The sequence below is a fragment of the Phocoena phocoena genome, chromosome 5 (assembly GCF_963924675.1).
Source record: "Phocoena phocoena chromosome 5, mPhoPho1.1, whole genome shotgun sequence".
NCBI lineage: Eukaryota > Metazoa > Chordata > Mammalia > Artiodactyla > Phocoenidae > Phocoena > Phocoena phocoena.
Window position 1 is genome coordinate 23,644,230 of NC_089223.1, and position 22,526 is coordinate 23,666,755.

The 22,526-nt window shown below is 38.2% G+C and overlaps 1 protein-coding gene across 1 annotated transcript in view; it reads left to right on the forward strand.

Moving 5' to 3' along the window:
• Positions 1-13,166: 13,166 nt before the first annotated feature.
• Positions 13,167-22,526, forward strand: part of SMARCA5 (SWI/SNF related, matrix associated, actin dependent regulator of chromatin, subfamily a, member 5) — a 45,672-nt gene continuing 36,312 nt past the window's right edge. Inside the window, exons 1-3 of the mRNA XM_065878308.1 lie at positions 13,167-13,514; positions 16,702-16,776; positions 21,868-22,034. Of these exons, the coding sequence (XP_065734380.1) occupies positions 13,338-13,514; positions 16,702-16,776; positions 21,868-22,034 (419 nt within the window). The 5' untranslated portion in view covers positions 13,167-13,337. The remainder of the gene's footprint in view (positions 13,515-16,701; positions 16,777-21,867; positions 22,035-22,526) is intronic.

Below are 22,526 nucleotides of genomic sequence, written 5' to 3' on the forward strand. Positions count from 1 at the left end.
CATGTGCCACAACTACTGAAGCCTGTGCTCCTAGAGCCCGTGCACCACAACGAAGAGGAGCCCCCGCTCGCCGCAACTAGAGAAAGCCCGCACGCATCAACGAAGGCCCAACACAGCCAAAAATAAAAAAAACTAAAAAATAAACAAGTAAATAAATAAAATTTATAATAAAATAAAATAAAAGTACATCTTTCTCTCTCCAAAACATATCATATATGTTTGTGGCAATGGTAGGGAAGAAAAAAATGCTTTTTCCTTCTACCATCCTAGGTTCTCTGGCTGAGGCCCTGCAAAATTAGACTTACAAAAGATTAACAAGAGAAAACCAAACAATTGATTAATGTGTAGTGCACATAACGCAAGAGAAACCTCAATGAAGAATAATTCAAGGGGTTGTTAGAACTTAGGCTTCTATAGTGTCTTCACAAAAGAACAATAAATTTGTAGAGAAGTGACAAGGCAAAGGACAAGGTTTTAGGCTTTCAAGGGGTGTAAACTGTGGGAAGGTAAATATATGGGGGAAAGCAATGGAGTAAGGTTTGTGCAGATCCATCTGGGTGCCAACCTTCTATCTTCCTCATAGCTATAAAACTTCCCTGGGAGAGGAGAGTTATGACATTCCTCATTTTTCAAAAGTTTCTGCTTTTAGCTCCAGGAAGCCTTCTTTCTGCATCTGTTGATTCTCATTTGCTTCCAGCTCACAATAATCCTCATGCCAAAGTGGCATATTTTGGAGTGGATATTCTGGTCTCCAACACCACCGTGAAACTATGACACTATGACACTCCCAGTCCTCCATTGTTCCCCTCTTCTTTACAAGTGTTAGCCCTGCATCTCTGAAGGTACTCCATACCCGCTTCTGCTTCCCCCTTTTATCCTTAACAGGCGTTTCCCCCAATCAGTCTCTTGCATGTCTGATCCTGTCTTGGTGTCTGCTTCCACGAGGGCATGAACACGATATGTAAATAAAATGCCAACCAGCTGGAAGATACAATCACAATTTCCACCTTAAGGTATAGAGTTGGAATCAAAGTTGCATAAGATTTACCAGTTTGGGCTTCCCTGGTGGCACAGTGGTTGAGAGTCCGCCTGCCGATGCAGGGGACACGGGTTCATGCCCCGGTCCGGGAAGATCCCACATGCCGCGGAGCGGCTGGGCCCGTGAGCCATGGCCATTGAGCCTGTGCGTCCAGAGCCTGTGCTCCGCAACGAGAGAGGCCACACAGTGAGAGGCCCACATACCGCAAAAAAAAAAAAAAAAGATTTACCAGTTTCATAAAGGAAATTATAGCATAATGAAAATAACTACTTCATTGAGAATTTAACTATAACTCCAGAATTAAAATTCGATCTATTTCCAAATATCATGGTACATCAATTCAAAATACTGAAAGAACTGTAGAAGAAGAAAATTCAATGGTAAAAGAATTTTGATTTTAAGTGCGCACCAAAAGAAGTGACAAAAGTGACAAGTAGGAGTGGCCTGCAAAGGTTACAGCATCCTACAAACTTGTTACAAAGTCAAGGTCCCTGCTCTTTAATTCCTGATTCTCTTACAAAATAGTAAGTAAATGGGTGATGCCTCCTTTGACTTCCGTCCTCCTCTTTTATGTCTGAATGTGAGACTTACAAAATCTCTACTTCCTTCCTCTAGCTAGGCTCTGAAGTAGCCTATCTTCTGAGGGCAGAACCAAAAGTTGTGCTATTTTAAGAATGCAACTCAGTGGGTCTCCTGACTCATAACCAAGTCACAGGATTTCCCCCCTTACATACCCTCTGGGGCATTTACTATGGACAGAAGATTAAGTTCAGCACTTGTGAAGAGCATCTATTTTGAGAGAAGTCAAAAGCTGAAAGAATTTTTTAGAATTTATAAGATATTAAGTTCATATCTCCTTTCATGATTCTTACCTAAAGAGGTAAGAATCTAATTTTCAAATGGATGAAATTAACCCCCGGCTCTCACAAAAACATACTTCAAATACAACTTAGCTGAATGTATTTCCAATGCAATTGAGCTTAGAATTGATCTTTGATTAAATTTAAACCACAGATGAAAATTAAAAGGATCAGAGTGCTTGAATGGGAATATTAGTAGATTTTTTAATAAAAAAATTAATTTTCTGTGACACAAATAGACTGTAGACAGATGCTGGAGATGCCAATCAACGTTTTGCATCTATAACTCTTCCTTTTAAGAGAACCTGCCTCCCATCCTGGCTCCTGCTCAAGAGGTAGACCTAGGTAACTATATTGGTATCTAGTGGCCCCGACCCCTATTAACACCAAATGAACTTGGGACGAGCACCTGATCTAAACTGGGCTAATCCGTCTCCCAACACCAGGAATTTGGAATTGAAACACTGCTAGTAATCCATGAGATACTACAATGCATAGTTAACTGGAAACTTGGCAGACCATATACATTGTACTTAATCAAAAGCAGTGAAACCAAGAGAAGGTAGAGAAAGCCATTCTAGACAGACATGCAGGAGAATGACAGAAATATATACTACAGTGGTTACCAGCATGGACTTCAGTTGAATTCTAGTTCTTCCACTTATTGTAGAATAAAGAAAAATTAACCAGTTAGGAAGCTACATGATAGTCCAAATGAGAAGTATTTATAATAATTAGGGGCAATGGTGTGTAGGGAAAAATGTGCTTCAGTGAAAACTATGACTTGTCTAAAGCCTAGAGGACAACCCTCCGGGTTTTCTGATTCTGCAACAGTTATTTCACAATTCTAAATCACAAATAACTGATACAAATGCAAAATAATGCTTGCCTATAGCAATGCAAATACTGTCTTGTTCAGCAGAGAGTAAATTGACTTTCTTTCCCCACTGTGGAACTGGTTTTCCCTCCTTTGCACATTCACCATTCCTTTACTTCTCATAAATTTATGCGTTTTTGACTTCTCCTTTGAACTGATTGTAACATCTCATTAATTTCCTCATTAACTAGTTAAATAAAACATACACTTAATATGCATTCTTTTTCATATATGTATGAGAGTCATAATTTTACTTTTTTGAAAAAAATTTTTAGACCGTTTTGAAAGTCTTCCACCAAGATGCCCAGTGGATCCCCCTAACAGGACCAGGTAAACTTTGCCGTGAAAAAGTGCACCTCATGGGGAGTTAAGTCCATGTCTGTCTTTTCTTGGCTCTCAGAGGTGAATCCAAAGCAGCAGATTTGCTGCTTTTCTATTTTTAATTTCCCTATTAATTTTGTTTTGGTTTGGTTCTTTTGCATCTGATCAATTATTTTCTATTAGTGGCAGCAATGACTGGCGATTTGGTTTTGTAGTTTGACCATTTGGTGATTTCCCTAAAAGAATTAGTGTTTTCTTTAAATTCCTTGAAATTCAAGGGCTACAAACCATATAAGATCTCATAAAGTTATTTTAATAAAAGCATTTGAATGCTAACATTTAATAAACTAATTATAAATAATTGTTACCCAATTTTTTTATACAACTTAAAAATTTTTTTATTTATTTTTGGCTGCGTTGGATCTTCGTTGCTGCACGCGGGCGAGCGGGGGCTACTCTTTGTTGCGGTGCATGGGCTTCTCATTGTGTTGGCTTCTCTTTGCTGTGGAGCACGGGCTCTAGGCTCAGGTTTCAGTAGTTGTGGCACGTGGGCTCAGTAGTTGTGGCTCTCAGGTTCTAGAGCGCAGGCTCAGTAGTTGTGGCACACTGGCTTAGTTGCTCTGCGGCACATGGGATCTTCCCAGACCAGGGCTCGAACCCGTGTCCCCTGCATTGACAGGTGGGTTCTTTTTTTTTCCTTTTTTAACATCTTTATTAGAGTATAATTGCTTTACAATGTTGTGTTAGTTTCTGCTGTATAACAAAGTGAATCAGCTACATGTGTACATATATCCCCCATATCCCCTCCTTCTTGCATCTCCCTCCCACTCTCCCTATCCCACCCCTCTAGGTGGTCACAAAGCACCAAGCTGATCTTCCCGTGCGATGCAGCTACTTCCAACTAGCTATCTATTTTACATTTGGTAGTGTATATATGTCAATGCTACTCTTTCACTTCATCCTAGCTTACCCTTCCCCCTCCCTAGGTCCTCAAGTCCATTCTCTACATCTGTGTCTTTATTCCTGTCTGGCAGGCAGATTCTTTACTGCATCACCAGGAAAGTCCCCATTACTTAATTATTAAAACACCAAGACTTCAGACTTGGAGCAGACTCTCAGCTAGTAATTTACGAAAAATGTCACAGATACTCTCTTGAATTTTCATAGCTGTTCTCACATGCCCATACTACAAAACTACACATTAGGAAAACGGAAATTTCATTGTGAGAATTTAAGCTGATGCTCAGAAGTGTCATACATAATGACAGTTCAGATAAATGTCTGTAAATTTATATACTTTAAACAAAGCTTTTGTGGGCCATCTGAGAAGAAGAGTTGGAGAAATAAATGAGAACTCCAATTAGGTAAGAATATTTTATGTGACAGACCTTACACTAATAAATAGTTGTCCTCTACCATCTCTGTGCAGTAGAGTTACCTACAGATAATTCTCTTTGGAGAGGATACTGATACCCCAGGACTATGAAGATTCTGATTCATTTTTTTCTTTCTCTGGTGCATGTTGATGTCTTTTCATCCTTGCACTTAGCTTATAATTGTGATATGCCTTGACTAAAGATGAATAAACTGAAGTTTAGAGGGAAAAAAAGCACTAGTGTTTTATAGAGATCTATTTCCTGCTGAGTGAAAGACAAAAGAGTATTGGGCTTGTTAGTCTTTTGTTTGTCTGTTTATCTATTTTGAGTTCAACTCAATTAAGAATTTTCTGACCATCAGGAAGAATAGCTCTTTAATACCTGGACCAGAGACATATTGTGATGTTGTGTTTATTTTTGCTTGACTTGTGGCTGAAATCTTAGAATTGAAACTGTAAGTGCTCTCTATGTGGGTCTGCAATTCAGAAAGACCTTTACTTTTCATTGTGTTTTTTCATTGTGTAAGTGTGTAATGCTTTCCCATCTTAGGGTGTTATTGACTGAATAGGTTAAAACTCTTAAATTAAGGGATCTTGTTCTGATTGGCTAATAGAGGTAAATAAGCACTTACATGGATTAAATATTCCTAAAATTCCCAGAAAATAAACTTCTAATACTTTAAATGTGCTAGAATCTAAAAGGAAAGAAAAGTATTCTTAGCAAAACTAACAAGTGACTTTTTAAGAAGCCAACCTCACAGAATATAGATGAATCTTTGGCAACAAAACTAGTTTAATATTTTGGTTTAATAAATCCAGCTGTGCCTTTTCTGATTTATCACTGTTAAGGATAATGCAAGCCTACATTTTACTCTAGTTGGGAATGACCTTCCTAAATTTATACTGGCTTATTGATCAAATAAGCTAGCATTACTTCCACTTAATGTTTAAGATTAAAAATATATAAATTTGTGCTTAACTAAATTGAATTATTATTCTGATTTTCAACAGAAGTTACATTTTATAGTATGTTAGATTGAAAATAATTTATTTAGGTAACTTAAAACCTTAGGCTTATATAATTAATTCCCAGATGTTCATTGGATGCCTAAATTATCAATATTTCTAAATCATGGAATGGAAACATTGATTACTGAGCATGATTTTCAGTTTATATGCTTTTGCTTTGTATTTTAAATGCTACAAAGAGGGTATTTCTTTGAGTCTGTTAACGAAGGTGCTTATTTTTGCCACTGTGAGAAGCCTTATAAAGGATGTGTGTGGCTATAGAAAGTTGTGTTCCGTGTATTCATAAGCTTTGCTAGTCTGCTAAAATGCCATATATCATACAGTTCACAATTACTTACCCTGTAGTGTCTGTAAAATAAAAGTTACTTTGGTTAAAAGCTACTATTAATACAAATGATTGAGACCATATACTTAAAAGCAATAGTTTCAGAGAAATACAACTGTGTACATACTTTTGTTTTTCAAGGAAAATAATTTTTTGGTGAAGCAGTCATTCTCAGGGTTTTTGGTCTACAAACTCCTTTGCACCACATTTCCACCAGCAATGTGTGAGTGATTCATTTTATTGGTATCCTTACCGGCATTCGGCGTTGTCATTATTTTTAATTTTAGCCATTCTGTTAGGTATGAAGTGACATCTCATTGTGGTTTTAATTTGCATTTTTCTAATGGCTAATGCTTTTGACCTCTTTTGATGTGCTAATTTGCCATCTGTATATCTTCCTCAGTGAAATGTCTCTTTATTTATTTTCCCAGCGTTCTAAATAGACTGTTTGCTTTTTTTCCTGTTGAATTTTGAGAGTTCTTTATATATTCTAGACACTTGTAAATATTTTCTCCCACTCTGTAGCTTGTCATCTCACCTTCCTGACAGTCTCTTATAGAGCAAAAGCTTTTAATTTCGTGATTCAATTTATTAATTTTTCCTTCCACTGATCATGCTTTTGGTGTCAAATGTTAAGAACTCTATGCCCAGACCTAGATCCTTAGCATTTTCTCCTATTTTTTCCAAAATTTTATAGTTTTCTGTTTTACATTAAATCTACTATCCATTTTGAGTTAATTTTTATACAAAGTGTCAGATTTAGGTCAAGGTTCCTTTTTTTTCTTCCTGTGGACATTTCTCCAGGACCATTTGTTGAAAAGCCTCTTTGCACTGAGTCTACATGTTCATTGCTAGTTTATTAAAATAGAGTTGATTTTTGAATGTTTATTTTATATCTTGAAAACTTGCAGAACTCACTTATTAGGCCTTTGGATGTTTTGTAGATTTCTTGGAATTATCTAGTAAATAATCATGTAATTGACAAATAGGGACAGTTTTATATTTCCTTTCCAGCACTGTATTGAATGTCAGTGGTGTGAGCAGAATCCTTGCCTGTTTCTGATCTTAGAGGAAAAACATTCAGTCTCACTAAGCATCATGTTAGCAGTAGGTATTTTAGATGCTCTTTATGGAGGAAGTCTCCCTCTTTTTCTTCTTCTGAGAGTTTTTATCATGAAAGGATGTTGAAATTTTGTCAGATGATTTTTCTGCATTGCTTGATATAATCATGTGAGTTTTCTTCTCTAACCTGTTAATATGGCAGATAATATTAATTAATTTTCAAATATTGAACTACTCTTGCATCTCTGGAATAAATCCTATTTGATCAGGGTGCACAATTCTTTTTATACATTGTATAATTGTACTTGCTAATATTTTGTTAAGGATTTTTGCATCTATATTCATCAAGGATATTGGTCTTTCTTTCTCTTACATAGCATCTTTGGTTTGGTATCAGGGTTACAGTAGCTTCACAAAATGATTTGGGAAGTGCATCTACTTTTTTTTTTTTTTTTTGCGGTACGCGGGCCTCTCACTGTTGTGGCCTCTCCCGTTGCGGAGCACAGGCTCCGGACGCGCAGGCGCAGCGGCCATGGCTTATGGGCCCAGCCGGTCTGTGGCATGTGGGATCTTCTCGGACCGGGGCACAAACCCGTGTCCCCTGCATCGGCAGGCGGACTCTCAACCACTGCACCACCAGGGAAGCCCGTATCTTCTTTTATGGAGGAGACTGTGTAGAATTTGTGTAGAATTGTGTAGCAATATATGGTAGAAGTCTCCAGTAAAGCCATCTGGGCTTGGAGATTTCTTTTGGGGAGTTTTTAGGTAATGAATTTAATTTCCTAAATAGTTATAAGGCTATTCAAATTATCTATTTCATATTGTCTGAGTTATGGTAGATTTTATTTTTCAAAAAAGCAGTCTATTTCATTTAAGTTGTCAAATTTATGTTTGTAGTATTCCCTTTTACCCTTTTGATGTTTTCAGGGTCAGTAGTCATAGATCCTGTTTCATTCCTAATATCGGTGATCTGTATCTTTTTTCTTTGTCAGTTTTCCTAACAGTTTGTCAATTTTATCCTGTCAAAGAACCAATTCTTTGTTTTATTTTGTCTAAGTTTTTCTGATTTTAATTTCAATGATTTCTGCTCTTGCTTTTATTATTTCCTTTCTTCTGCTTACTCCAGATTTATTTTGCTCTTCTTCTAGGCTTCTGAGATGGAATCTTAGATTTGAGACTATTCCTTTTTTTCTGAATGTAAGCATTTAGTACTATAATTTTCTTTTCAGCACTGCTTTAGCTGTTTTCCACAAATTTTGATATATTGTATTTTTCATTCAGTTCAAAGTACTTTTTCTCTTGAGACCTCCTCTTTGACCCATGGGTTATTTAGAAGGGTGTCATTAAGTTTGGAGATGTAATTTTTGGTTATTGATTTCTAGTTTGATTCCACTGTGGTTGAAGAACACTGTATAATTTCAATTCTCTTAAATTTGTTGAGGTTTGTTTTATGGTTTCTCTTGGTATATTTTCTGAAGGTTCTCAAAAAGTATGTATTCTATTTCTGTATGGAATGTTCTATAAACGTTAATTAGATTCTCTTGGTTGATGGAGTCGTTGAGTTCTACATCTTTCCTGATTTTCTGCTTAGTTGTTCTATTAATTATTAAAAGATACCATAGTCTTCACCTATAATTGTGGATTTTTTTATTTCTCATTTCAGTTGTCAGTTATTGCTTCTGATACTTTGCAGCTCTGTTGTTTGGTGCATACATGTTTCAAATTGCTATGTCATCTTGGTGGACGGACACTTTCATCATTATGTAACGTTTTTGCTCTTTGTAATTTCCTTTGCTCTGAAGTCTACCTAATAATGATATAGTCACTCTTGTTTTCATTTGAATAACATTTGAGGGATACATGTTCCCATCTTCTCTTACTTTCAATCTTTTGAGCAAAGGAACACCAAATTTCTTAACCACAGCTTTGGCTACAGTTAATTCATTTGAAAATATTTCAGGAGTAGTGGTGGTTAAAATTTCATTTGGGATGATAATATTTGGGTTCCAAGAAGTTTTTTATCTAGAGCCAATTCAAGAAAGAAGAAAACATCTTTCACAAGGAAGGATATGCAAAGAGGACTCGAATTTTTAACTTGTAAATAGTAGGGGAAAAAAAGGTAATTTTAAATGACTACATAAATACATGAATTAACATCCAGCAGACACAAAGTCACCCACTGATATGAGTTGGTGACCAAATATGAGGGGGATGCATTGGAACCTTACTTAATGTTTTTGTTTAATTGAAATCCCCTTATGTGGCCAAAGACCTAAGTAGGAGAATTCTGAAAAAGATACATATGTGATCGTTGGTATCTAGTGTTGGAAATCCCCATTCTTTTTTTTTTTTTTTCGGTACGTGGGCCTCTCACTGTTGTGGCCTCTCCTGTTGCGGAGCACAGGCTCTGGTCGCACAGGCTCAGTGGCCATGGCTCATGGGCCCAGCCGCTCTGCGGCATGTGGGATCTTGCCAGACCAGGGCACGAACCCGTGTCCCCTGCATCAGCAGGCGGACTCTCAACCACTGCGTCACCAGGGAAGCCCTGGAAATCCCCATTCTTAAGATACTCACAAACTCAACACTTTTATTGTTGTCACATAGTAGTCAGACTTTATTTTCCTAGGCTTTCACAAAATAAATGAGTATGTGAGGAAGACGGCCTCAACATTACTACTTTGCTTTTGATAAACTTAATAAAATCCTTTCTGTTACCATTCAAGGCCAAAATGTTGAGAGAGTCCTGGCTCTTTGGCATCTTTTGTCCTCTGGCAATATCTCTTTGCTCCACTCTATTCAGCATATAACATGCTGTTCCAGCACACTAAATCCAATAGAGGGAATTTTAGGTGTAAACAAAATGTATTTGCATATTTGAGATTAACATGATTTTACATTGTAGTATTCTATATCTGGGAACATGTTTAAAGTAGTAATTCCTTCTAGTGTTTTCGTGACACTACTCCCTTTACCCTCCTCCTTATTAAAAAACAATTAGATTACCCTTCCTACAGCTAGAGGCTGACCCTTAGGCTTATGAGTCTTCAAGATTAGAATACCTAAGACTTGAACCCAGAGCTCACTCTATGTCAGGCACTGTATTAAACACCCTACGTACACTAGGGTGTTTTACAATTAAATGATTAAATGTCATTTAATTCTTATGACATTATTATAAGAATGTTATCCAAACATAAAGTCGGCATAATATAATACCAAAAAGTTGAGAAAAGACTGACTTCAGAGAAGTTAGATAACTTGCCTGCATTCACACAACTACTAAGTTCTTGAACCTGCATGGGAATCTAGGCTTGCCTGACTCACTAACCTATTCTCTTGCCAAGATACCAATCCTATGTTATACTATCAATTTCGGAACTAGCTGTTAGTTTTAGCCTCTTACTATTTGAAGAACAACAGGCCTTTGTCATTTGGCTACCATATAAGTACTACCATCTGCCTAACTCAATTAATGTCCCTATAGCTCAATTTCAGGGCATCCTGTCATTTTCTATAACTCCTCTCTCCCCTTCCTCCCTGCTTCTAGACCCTGCTCAAAATTGGTTTCTCTGTCCCTGTTGTTAGATTAGTGATTCAAACATTCAAACATTGTTTTCTCTTCCTCCTTTCTTTTTTTTTTTGGCTGCATTGGGTCTTCGGTGCTGCACGGGCTTTCTCTAGCTGCAGCAAATGGGGGCTTCTTTTGTTGTGGAGCACGGGCTCTAGGCATGCAGGCTCAGTAGTTGTGATTCATGGGCTCTAGAGCACAGGTTCAGTAGTTGTGCACAGGCTTAGTTGCTCCGCGGCATGTGGGATCTTCCCAGACCAGGGCTCGAACCCATGTCCCCTGCACTGGCAGGCAGATTCTTTAACCACTGTGCCACCAGGGAAGTCCCTTCCTCCTTTCTTTTAATTATCTTTTCTCTATAATTTTCCCCACAAGATTCTCATACAGCGTTCATATGCTCATATGAGAAACGCACTCACAATATAAATGTGTATGTTAAAAAAGACAGTTGTCATTTTGGAGACAATTTTATTTATTGTTTTTCTTGCTATTTGTTTTTCTTAAATTGTCAGACTTAAGCTTCATCCATTTATATATTCAGTATATTTTTAGGGTTTCCAAACCAGGACCCAAGATATTTACCTTTCATTATAGGGTGAAGAAATACTCTGAATATTAAATAAATGTTATATTCTTTCTACTTAATGTCAATATGAAATAAATATTTACTCGTATTTATTTTATTTTTATTTTTAAAAATATTTATTTATTTGGTTGCGCCGGGTCTTAGTTGTGGCAGGCTGGTTCCTTAGCTTTGGCATGAGAACTCTTAGTTGTGGCATGCATGTGGGGTTTAGTTCCCTGACCAGGGACTGAACCCAGGCCCCCTGCATTGGGAGCGCAGAGTCTTAACCACTGTTCCATCAGGGAAGTTCTCATAAGTATTTATTGAGTGTCTATATGTCAGCTACTCCCCTAGACACTAACTTTTTACCCTTCCACACAATCTATTTTTGGTGAAAGTATTTTTTAGATATTAAAAATAAGTTTGCTCAATATAATAATACACAAATTCATTTTAGAAAAAATTAAAAAATACAAACAAAAAAGAGTAAGGAAATATACACCAACAACAATCACTTTCAATACTTTTATGATTATCCTTCCAAAGTTTTATTCATATTTTTGAACTGCTAAATTTTCTTTTCAGTAACACTATAGAATAAACATTCTTCTACATTAATTTTTGTTAAAGGTAAGGAATAGTTCATTTTGTGGGTGTACAATAGTTTTAAAATCATACTTTCAATGTTGGACTCTTAGCCTATTGGTAGTTTTTTTGCAATTACATGCGAAGCCTGCGATGAACATCATTTAGGTATTCTTCTTTTCATATATCCTTAGGCGGTTCCTTATAGTCTCAGAAATAGCATTTATAATGGGCTGGGGGACATTTTTCCAGATCTCAATTAAAGAATTATCACTCGATTGGTTAAAAGTTTGCAGCCTATATAGTCATAGGAGATCCCTTCTGTTTGAAATTCAACATAATCAACAGTTTGCTCAAGCCTTAACTCTTTAAAAGTGTGTCTCCTTTATTCAATACGTACTGATAAGATACTGGACATGGGGATACAAAGATGAATAAGAGCCTGTGCAGGGCAGATAGCAATTTATTGCAGTGTGCAGATTTGCTACTGAATAGAACACGCTGCGCTTAAAATCTGCAGCAGATGGGTGCGCAAGACCCTCAAGCTGTGTTGAACAGAGGGCAAGGCAGTGTACAAACCAGTCGTGAATAGTTGTAACATTTCTTAAGAAGAGAAGAATGTACATTTTAATTTAATATTTGGTGGTTGAGGAAAAGATACAACCCATCGCCTCTTATCTATTGATTACTCACGTTTCTCACTTACATGGTGGTGGGCACAGTTTGCTTACTTTCAGCATGTAAATTCAGAGGAAATATCGCCTAACTCTGCACCGAAGAGTAGAAGGAATTTAGAAATGACTGATATAGCTAACATCTGATGACAGAAAAATAAAAAATCACACTAACGGGCACTCTTCCCTAGACAACAAAACAGTGAGACGTCAACTGGAATAACCACAACGTCGTCAACACAGTGGCGTCACGCGTATAAGCAAAGGCGGTTAAAGTGTTAAGGCCTGCCCAGACCTCCATGCTGCAGTAGGCAGCGCAAAACCTGTGCAAATTTTCAGGGAGTGCCGCCGGTCGCTACCAGCCACAGAAGATGCGGCGTCCGGGGACCGTGTACCGTTAAGAACGTCTGTAAGTTTGCACTCGCGTCTTGCCCGGGAGCGGAAGCACAAACCTACGCGTCCCAGCCTTCCCTTGAGGCCCCGCCCACTCCTTGCCCTAGAGCTTGCTGGGGGCCCTGGAGGGGGCGTGGCCAAGGGCGAGGAGGAGAGAATGCGCATGCGCAACTGGAACTCAGTCATTTAGCCAACTATCAATCTCGCGAGTGTTGAAAGTCGGTGGCGTAGGTAGTAGACCTGGATGCAGGCGAGATAGATGATCTCTACCAGAGGAAGAAGAGGAGGCGGCCAAGTCGCTCCGCGCTCCCGGTCCCTCTTTCGCTTTCCTTTCCTTCTCCCTCAACCCTCCGCCCTACAGTAAATCAGCCCGCCTTCCTGACCTCAGTGACCCGGGTGACTCCGCCCACTCTCGTCGACGTGATTCCCGCCGTGAGGTAAAGCGCCGGTGGAACCCCGAGCCCGGCGGAAGAGGAGGACGACGAGACGGGGAGGCTGCTGGGCCTGGCTAGGGCTCGTCGCGGAGCCGCGGCGAAGGGGGCGTTCGGGTGGTCCTCTCGCTCCTCCAGCAGCTCATTGCGACGTAGCCTCCCAGGCCTAGGCCTCCTCCTCATCTCTGCCGGGCCCGGCCTCTGGCAGCAGCGGGTGACGCAGAAGGAACATCATGTCGTCCGCGGCCGACCCTCCGCCACCCCCGCCTCCCGAGAGCGCGCCTTCCAAGCCCGCAACCTCGGCCGCCGGCAGCGGGAACAACAACAGCAACAAAGGCGGCCCCGAGGGCGTCGCAGCCCAGGCGGCTGCCTCTGCGGCCAGCGCCGGCGCCGCGGACTCTGAGATGGAGGTGAGAGCGGCTCGTGGCGTGGGGAGACGGCGGGATAGGGAGGAGGAACTGGTTCCCTCGCCTCTGTGTTAGTGATGAGACGCAGAGCCGAACTTCACCCCTGTGCACCCAGACTCGGCCTCGGACCCTGTGGATCCGAAATGATGCTCTCACCCTTGCGCCCTGTGCCTAGCCTATCCCAGCCGACTCAAATGGATCTCTGGCACTTCACATTTACATTATTTGTCTCTTTGGCGAACCTTGCCAAACCCTCGAACGCTCTTGTTAGACACATGTTCTTGATTACTGAGGCCGAGTGGGATTCTACCTTTTTTTTTTTTTTTTAAGCTACACTCCCATAATTCCCTCGCCCATCTCTGAATCTCGATTTTAGTTTCCACTAAACTTGGGGGGAGGGCGAGGGAGATTTCCCCTTAGGAAAGAAGGTAGATGGGCGCGGTGGGGAAGGCATTTAAAAGGAGCGCCTCTGAGGACTTGGGCCTCCTTTTCTTCATCCCGGTCCTTGCAGGGGAGGTATCTGTTCCGGGCAGAAACAATGGCGAGAGCTGGATAGCCGAGGGCGCAGTGGGGATAAGCGGGGCGCAGCTGCTCCCTTGGAGGGAGAGGAGGCTCCTCCCAGGCACTGTTCCATGGGGAGGGAACTGACCAAGGCGGCAGCAGCTGTCTTGAACCCCCGTCTCATTTGGGGAGGGGTGATGGATGGATGGATGGATGAGTTAGTGAGTCAGGGGCTTTCAGACCAGCGCAATTCCTCTTTGGGGGCCTTGGCCTTTTTTTTTTGAAAATTGGTACCTTTCACTGCCGAGCCTGTCTTCTGGGCTGGGGCTGGCCGGCCAGGGGATGGTGACAGTACTGCGGGGGTGGAAAGATTGGGGAACTGCCAGGCGGGTCTCTTGGGTGTGCTCCAAGGCTTTGCGATGTCTGGGAACAAAGTGATTGCTTGCTCCTTCCAAATTTTATTCTTGGCCTTCAGTCTGTTTTGAGATATTTTATAGTTGCAGCCCAAAGATTTCTGGGAGTTTTCCATTCTTGGACAGATTGAGCGAAGGTAATACTGTTCTGAAAACGAACGTTGCTGCAGGATTAATAAGGAATTGGTAGCGCAGTTTACCATTGAAGCATTTGGCGCAGTAGTTTTATTTGGGCAACAGCGGTCTAATCTAGGGTGAAGTAACATGTTACTAGATTTTGAAAGAACTTTTAGGTGACGGTGGGTTTTGGTGGATTAGGACATCTGGTGTTCTGTAGTTTTCAGTGACGAGCTTTGTTTCAAAATCATATCTGGTGTTGCCTGTTTTCTCTTTCTTCAGGTTTTAAATGGTTCTTTTGCATTCCCAGGGTTAACTTGGATTCCTGCTTCGTGGTTTAAGGGGGTTTGAAGTTTGACACTAAAAGCAATTGTATGTAAATATGCAGTTCTCTGCAAATTGCTGTCCTTAGTTGTCCTCAGCTTCTCAAAAGGGGCTGTCATTCAACTGTTGGAATAACAACCAAAGTCTCACAAGAGGTGTTATGGAAACATCAGAAAGCAGAATAATTTAAAGCCTAAACTAAATATTTTGGCTTTCTAGTTGCTATTTTTAAGTTAAAGTAGAATTAAAGTTTAACTATGAATATTAATGTTACAACAAGTACCAAATGATGTCAGTGGTATTTTTATTTGCCAGATGGGGAAATTGAGTCTTCTGGTAAGTAGAACCCACATCTGGCTCGGAAGCTGACCCTTTCCCCGAATATCTTGCCCTTTCATATTCTTACAAAAAAGGTGTTTGACGATTTCATTTATTGAAGAATGACTTAGTTATTTTTACCTTCTTAGAATAGGAACATCAGTAATTTTATCAATCTTTTTACTAACTAGTTTTAGTTTTTATTTTTTCCTTCACATTATACTGTGATTTTTCTTTTCTTGGTCTTTTAATTTGGGTTTTTCCAAAATCATTTATTTTCTGACAGAGCCCACTTTGCTAGAAATATTAGCTAGCTTTCCTACGTATTAGGTTAATTTTTTCTTTTTGCTTGGTACTGATAGGTCACGGAAGCAGTCTCATTTTTTGTTTATTATTGTGATCTTTTTGGCAATGTGGATGGGGCCTGTCTTTGTTCATCCTCATTTCTCAGTATTGACTCGACTGATAGGTAGGTACACTGTATACCAATAACTATATGACCTCAAGAGTCCTAAATCCAAACCTTTTTTTTTTTTTTAATTAAAACTGTGAAAGAAATAATGACTGCTGTTGGAAAGCACATCTTATTTTTTTAGGATGTATTTGACCTTCCATGGTATCCCATTACCATTTTGTGAAGTAGGCTAGGTTGGTGGCTTCGTCATTTTTACTTGTGGAGACCAGAGATTTGTGATGAGCTTAAGGTTACACAGGTTCCTACAGGTCTTAGCAACGAAGTTAGACTTGAATTTGGGTCAGTTGACCTCTTAATTTTAGTGCTATACCAGCCCCATCCCCCCAACTTCTTAATCACAGGTAGCTTTATTACAGTATGTATTGACACACACAGATTAGTACATCATTAATGAAAATTAGACTTTTACCAGCTCTTCTTATGTTCTTTTAATGGATGAGTGGAACTTTGCAGTGTAGTTGTTGCTGTTATTTTATTGTTTGTGGCGTTTTGAATGTCAGGGTGAATAAATTTGCAAAAATAGCACATTTATTACCAGTTAAGGAATCAGATTGTACTTAAAGGGTATTCACTTTAGGCTGCATGATGAAATTTTTAAATTTTCCAGAAGATGGGAATCACCGTGACTAATGCGGCTTTCCAGGTGTATATTTGTGTAGCAGTACAGTAGATACTGCAATTTTATGATTAAAAGGGAACGTATTTTCTTCACATTTTATACTGTTGAATTTAGCTTCATAATTTTTGATTAGAAAACGAAACATTTGCTGAAAGTAATTTTGTTCTGGGATGATGGAGATAATAATCTTGTGTTTCAGTCTTGGCAATAGTCATGCAGTTTACATATTTGGATTAAATAAGTTGTTAGCATCATGGTATTTTTCATCAAGGTTTCCTATCAGGTAGGATGACAGCCATTTAAGTATCTGGGAAATTTGGGACAGGAGTGTATTATTTTGAATGTGTTTTGGGCAGAAATCAGTCTAATAATGGTGTGTTGAGTATTCTTGAAGAACAATCCATGATTTTTCCCTCCTACCAGGAAGTATTTGATGATGCGTCTCCTGGAAAGCAAAAAGAAATCCAAGAACCAGATCCTACCTATGAAGAAAAAATGGTATGTTCTAGGCATATGAAGAGTTTTATATAAGCTTTTATTAGGTGATTAAGTGTACCAAAATTGAAGCACAGATACCCAATTTAAATATGTATAACGTGGAGTACTATAACTTTTGTACCTTACTTGACTTACTTGACTGTGTAAACCAAATATAGAAGTATTGCATGAATTCACATATTATGTAAATATGTGGGTTATGCTAACACCCCTTATATTTTAAGATTTAGCATTGGGAGTGAGGTGAGTTAAAGACCAGAGAAGTAATTATTCAAGGTAATGTTTATTCTGCATGTGTCTGGCATTGTACTCTACTGGTTATAAAGCAAATAATACATGCTCCTTGCCTACAGCCTTCTTATAATATGGATGGGATCTTTACAAAAGAGAATATGAATGTTATACTTGAAAAATACCCAGCTCATGTTTCATATCCTCTTAGGAAACTTTATTTTACCCTAAGTTAAGCAGTACCTACAAAGAGCTTTAAATTTAAATTTAGATTCAATAATAATGACTAATAGTGAATGATTATTGTGTAGCAGGCCCTGTTCTAAGTGCTTTGTATGGATTAAACTCATTTAATTGTTTTGAAGTCTTAAAAAGTTAAAAAAGCAGGTGTAATAATAACACCACTACACAACACAGTATGCTTCTTAAGAGTGGGGACAGTGTCTTCATCTTTCTGTCTTCAACACCCAGAATAATATCTGGCACATAGTACATTTTAACAAATCTTACTTTCCCCTTGTTCTTTGACTTTCTCTTCAATATCAATAAATGTTTCTGAATCTCTTAAATAGCTTCAAAATCCTAAAAGTATGCACATGTGTATATGTATACACATATATAGTGTGCATAATACATATTGCAATATGTAAAGTAGAAATGATGTATTATTCTATATGATTTCTATTACATTTATATATGTGTCTATCTGTAACTGTCCTGCTGCCTTTCTTTGCTGTCAAACTTAATTGAAGAAAAAGATACAATTTCCAGCTCTACTTTTCCCATTTGTTCCTTTAACGCTTCACAACTTAGATTCTGTCATTAACACTGTACTAGTGATTCTAATGGCCAGTTCTTTGGCTTAATTGTAGTTTGATTTTCCTTGCTGTCACTTGTGTTTGACACCATTGACCACTCCACAGAATTTTTTCTTGCCTTGAGAGACCTTTTTTTCCTTGATTATATCCTATTTACTTGACTAATTCCTTTGTCCTTCTCATTACATTCTGAACATTTGTTCTTGGACAGTTTGATCCTTGTCACTGGTTTTCATCTGCCATCTCTAAGCAGATGCCTCCAACCATTGCATTTTCATTTGTTTGTTGGACATTTAAGTCCCTTTGGTACCTCTTATTTAGGAGTATCCAAAATTGAATTCCTTATCTCTACCCCACACTTATACTTAGGATTATCTCAATGAATGAAACTTTCTCTTAATAAATACCCAAGCTGTTACAGTACCTCTTAGTTTTAATAGTCTTGGCAAATTTAACTTCATAAATATTTCTCTTATCTTTTCCTCATCACCCTAGTTCAGTATTCTTCTGTTGCATGAATTATTGTGTTGGCATCTTTATTTGGTTCCTTTCTGATGATCTGGCTTCTTCCACATCTCTTTGTGTTTTTGCAAAGTATATTTACAACACAAATCTGATTATATAATGGAGGTTTTCATGGTTCTTTACAATGCTTCTTGTCTTCACGGTTCCCTTTATTGGAAATTTTTTCTCACTTCCTACAGATTTTTTAGTCTCCTAGTTTAATTTCCTTTTTCAACATCATGATCTTGAGAAGCAGTTTTCTTCCAAGCAACTTCTTTATCATCTGCTAGATCGTATTCATAGGTAAGTCTTGATATCCACTCTTCATTTTTGAACCCAAGATGCTGAGTACTACTTGAGAAAACTAAAATAATAGTGCTGACTGGTACCGGAATAAGTTTATGGTTTTCACTGTCTTTGGCTTTCAACAGTCCCATTTAGCCATTCTAAAACTTTGCCACTCTGATTAAGTGTTCTACTCCTTTTCTGCCACACCCTCATTTTCAGTCTTCCTCCACAAAGAATTGCAGGCCCATCATCAATTTACTTCCTCTCTGTTTCATGTATGGCTTCTACTGTCCTGGTCGTTTCCTTCTGTCTCAGAGAAAGAAGCTTTTTCCAAGGCTATTGATTTTAATCTTCCATTTGATTTTATGCTTCATTCCTTTTAGGTTCCTAATCTTATTCTATTGTTTCTGATTTTTAGGAAGCGATTTTTCTCCTTAAACCTTTTTTTTTAAATTGAGGTGTAGTTGATTTACAGTGTTGTGCCAGTCTGTGCTGTACAGCAGAGTGACTCAGTTTTACACATATATGCATTCTTTTTTTAATATTCTTTTCCGTTATGGTTTATCCCAGGAGATTGGATGTAGTTCTGTGTGCTAAGAGTAGGACCTTATTGTTTATCCATTCTAAATGTACTAGTTTGCATCTACCAACCCCAAATTCCCAGTCCATCCCTCTTCCTCCCCTCCCCCCCATTGGCAAACACAAGTCTGATCTCTATGTCTGTGAGTCTGTTTTTATTTTGTAGATAGGTTCATTTTCCTTACCCCTCTTTTAAGATCTCAAGTCATTTTTATCTTAACCTTCTCATTTTTTCAAGCAGCAAGGTCTTTGCTTGTTATTCCCCTCAAACCTTTGCCACAGTTCTACTGAAAGCTTATTCTGTGTGTTCTGAACTTGGTTTTTTGCAACTAGTTTGTAACCGAGAGAGAATTTTGGAAATTATGGAATCTTTTGTAAGGCCCTGGTGAAACTTATATTTAATTCTTTAAGACAGTAGTTCTCAAACTTGACCTTGTAGAAGATAACAGAGAACAGAGATCTTGGATATTTTTGGTCTGATGGATCATGAACCACACTTTGAAAAAATACCACCTTAAGACATCTAGAACCATTAAAGGTTTTTGAGCATTAGAGAGGTGTGATAAGGTCTAAGAATTGGGGGGACCCCCTCCCTTCTCTGTTGAAACATTACCTCTGTTCGGATTTTCCTGATCTTCCTGGTTAAAATTTCAGTGCTACTTGCACTTGCCATCACTCTGCTTTATTTTTACTTTTGAGTATTCATCATTTTCTGACAATCTTACATAGTTTACCTATTATGTTCTGTTTTCAATATTGGATTATAATGAAAACTTCCTAAAGAAACAAAACACCTTTTCTGGTAGACACACAGAAGTATTTTTTGAATTGAATAGGTATTTATGAAGAAAATGTTGATTTGAAAATGTTTTTAAAGAAGTGAAGAATACATATTCAGTGATTTGAATACTGTAGAGTAGCTTTTACTTTAAAATATCTAGACTCTGACCTATCTGAATTTATTTCCAGAGCTTATTTATCTTGATCCAAACATAGCAACAATAATAGTCTTTTTTAAGTAGCAGCATCTTTCTCATTGCATGTTCTTGGCTTTTCTTTTATTATACATGTATTAGGAAATGAAATTGTGCAAAATACATATATGTATATGGATCTCAGTTCAGTACTTTAAAACAGTTTTTTAGTCTTCAGAAACAAACAACTGAAGCTTGTCATCTATAGGACATTACTAAGGAGAAACATGTTGACCTGTTGTTAGTTGTATGGATTGGGCTACATTTGTGGTCCAGTGAAACAGTCACCCTGTGCCTTCCTGATAGCAAATTGGGCTTCAGTTTTACCTCGGTATGATTTTAAAAAATTATGTTTTCCTTTAAAAAATACATCGTTTTTACAACATTACGATGTTTGAGTATCTCTGGTGTTTGCTAGGTAAAATATTGTTTTGGAATTCATTCTAAAATTGACATGTTAAGCATTTATAGGTAGAGATGTTGAGTTGAGTAACTGGTTTCTCTGTTTATTGAACTCTTGTCTTCTTGTTTCTCCTTTTTTTAACCAAACTGTTAGAGTGTCTGTAAAAAGTCTGTTTTCTTAAAGGCTCTAGATTTCCCTTGTTTATTTATTTTTATTTTTAAAAATTTTATGCAGTGTTTCATAGAACTAACCCCCGAGGGTTTTTTTTTAAAATAATTCTACAGCATTTCTATTTATTTATTGATTGATTGATAGGCTGTGTTGGGTCTTCGTTTCTGTGCGAGGGCTTTCTCTAGTTGCGACGAGCGGGGGCCACTCTTCATCGCGGTGCTCAGGCCTCTCAGTGTCGCGGCCTCTCTTGTTGAGGAGCACAGGCTCCAGACGCGCAGGCTCAGCACTTGTGGCTCACGGGCCTAGCTGCTCTGCGGCATGTGGGATCTTCCCAGACCAGGGCTTGAACCCGTGTCCCCTGCACCGGCAGGCAGACTCTCAACTGCTGTGCCACCAGGGAAGCCCCACCCTTGTTTATTTTTATAAAAACTTGCTCTCAAGATCTGAAATGTTTTTTGGTTTAAATTCTTCCATTCTCTTTGTGTGATAAATAGGGAACATTCAAAGCAGTAGATCTTAGATATGAAAATAAGAAATGGTATTAAGAACTGCATTGTGTTAAAGAATATTTCATGAACTTAATAGATGTTTTTCAAGCCTGATAGCCTTTTAAAATTTAAAACAGCCTAACTGATGAATGACCAATGCATTTTCCCCCCTTCTGAATAAATACACTTGTATTGCATAATGTCTTTTGATTTTTTATTTGATATTTTTTTGTCAACTGTATTGAAGTATAATTGACACACAATAGTTTTATATCTGTTATTCAGTGAGTTTTGGCAAACACATGCGGTCATTTAACCACCTTACAGTCATGATGTAGAACAGTTCTGTGATCCCCAAAACTTTTGCTCCTGCCCTCACACCCTTGCCACTTCAGTTCTGCTTTCTACGAAATCACTACTTAGAATATCATATAAGTTGGATCGTACAGTACGTAGTCTTTTATGTTTGGTTTCTTTCATTTAGTATAATGCTTTTGAAACTCATCTGTGTTGTTACCCATAGCAGTAGTTTGTTCCTTTTAATTTCTGAGATCGTTGTGTGGAGGCATGTTGAAACCTTGATTTCTGAAGTTGTATTAATATTCTGATAAAATATGTTTTAAAATTTTTTGCAGCAAACTGACCGGGCAAATAGATTTGAGTATTTATTAAAGCAGACAGAGCTGTTTGCACATTTCATTCAGCCTGCTGCTCAGAAGACTCCAACCTCACCTTTGAAGATGAAACCAGGGCGCCCACGAATAAAAAAGGATGAGAAACAGAACTTGCTGTCAGTTGGCGAGTGAGTAATATTTGATACTTAATAGTTGAAGCAAACTTATTTTTGATAGTCTTCATTAGGAGCATAAAATCACTTTATTAAAAAAAATTGTTTTGGTGCTGTTATTTATTTGGCCTGATTGGCTTGGCAGGATATAGCCATACATGTATAAATAAATAAAAATTTGCATAATGCTTTATTTTTATATGGACTGAATAGGGAATTCAGATGTATTCCACTCCTTGGAGTGGAAACAAATGCAGAGGTTAAGCGGCCTATTTAACATCACCTAGAAGGAATTAGAATAATCCAGCTTTGAATTTAGATCTGACTTGGGGTGTGCTCTGGTCTCCTAAACCACATACATGCATTGAGGGTATTGCTATTATCTGAAGTCTGTGCTTGTGTGTGGATGTTGTGATGATTTATGCCACAGCAGTTTAAAATTTTTGTTACATACTTAGTTATCTTTATATAAATTGAAGTGTCAAGGCGTATGATGACACTGTTAGG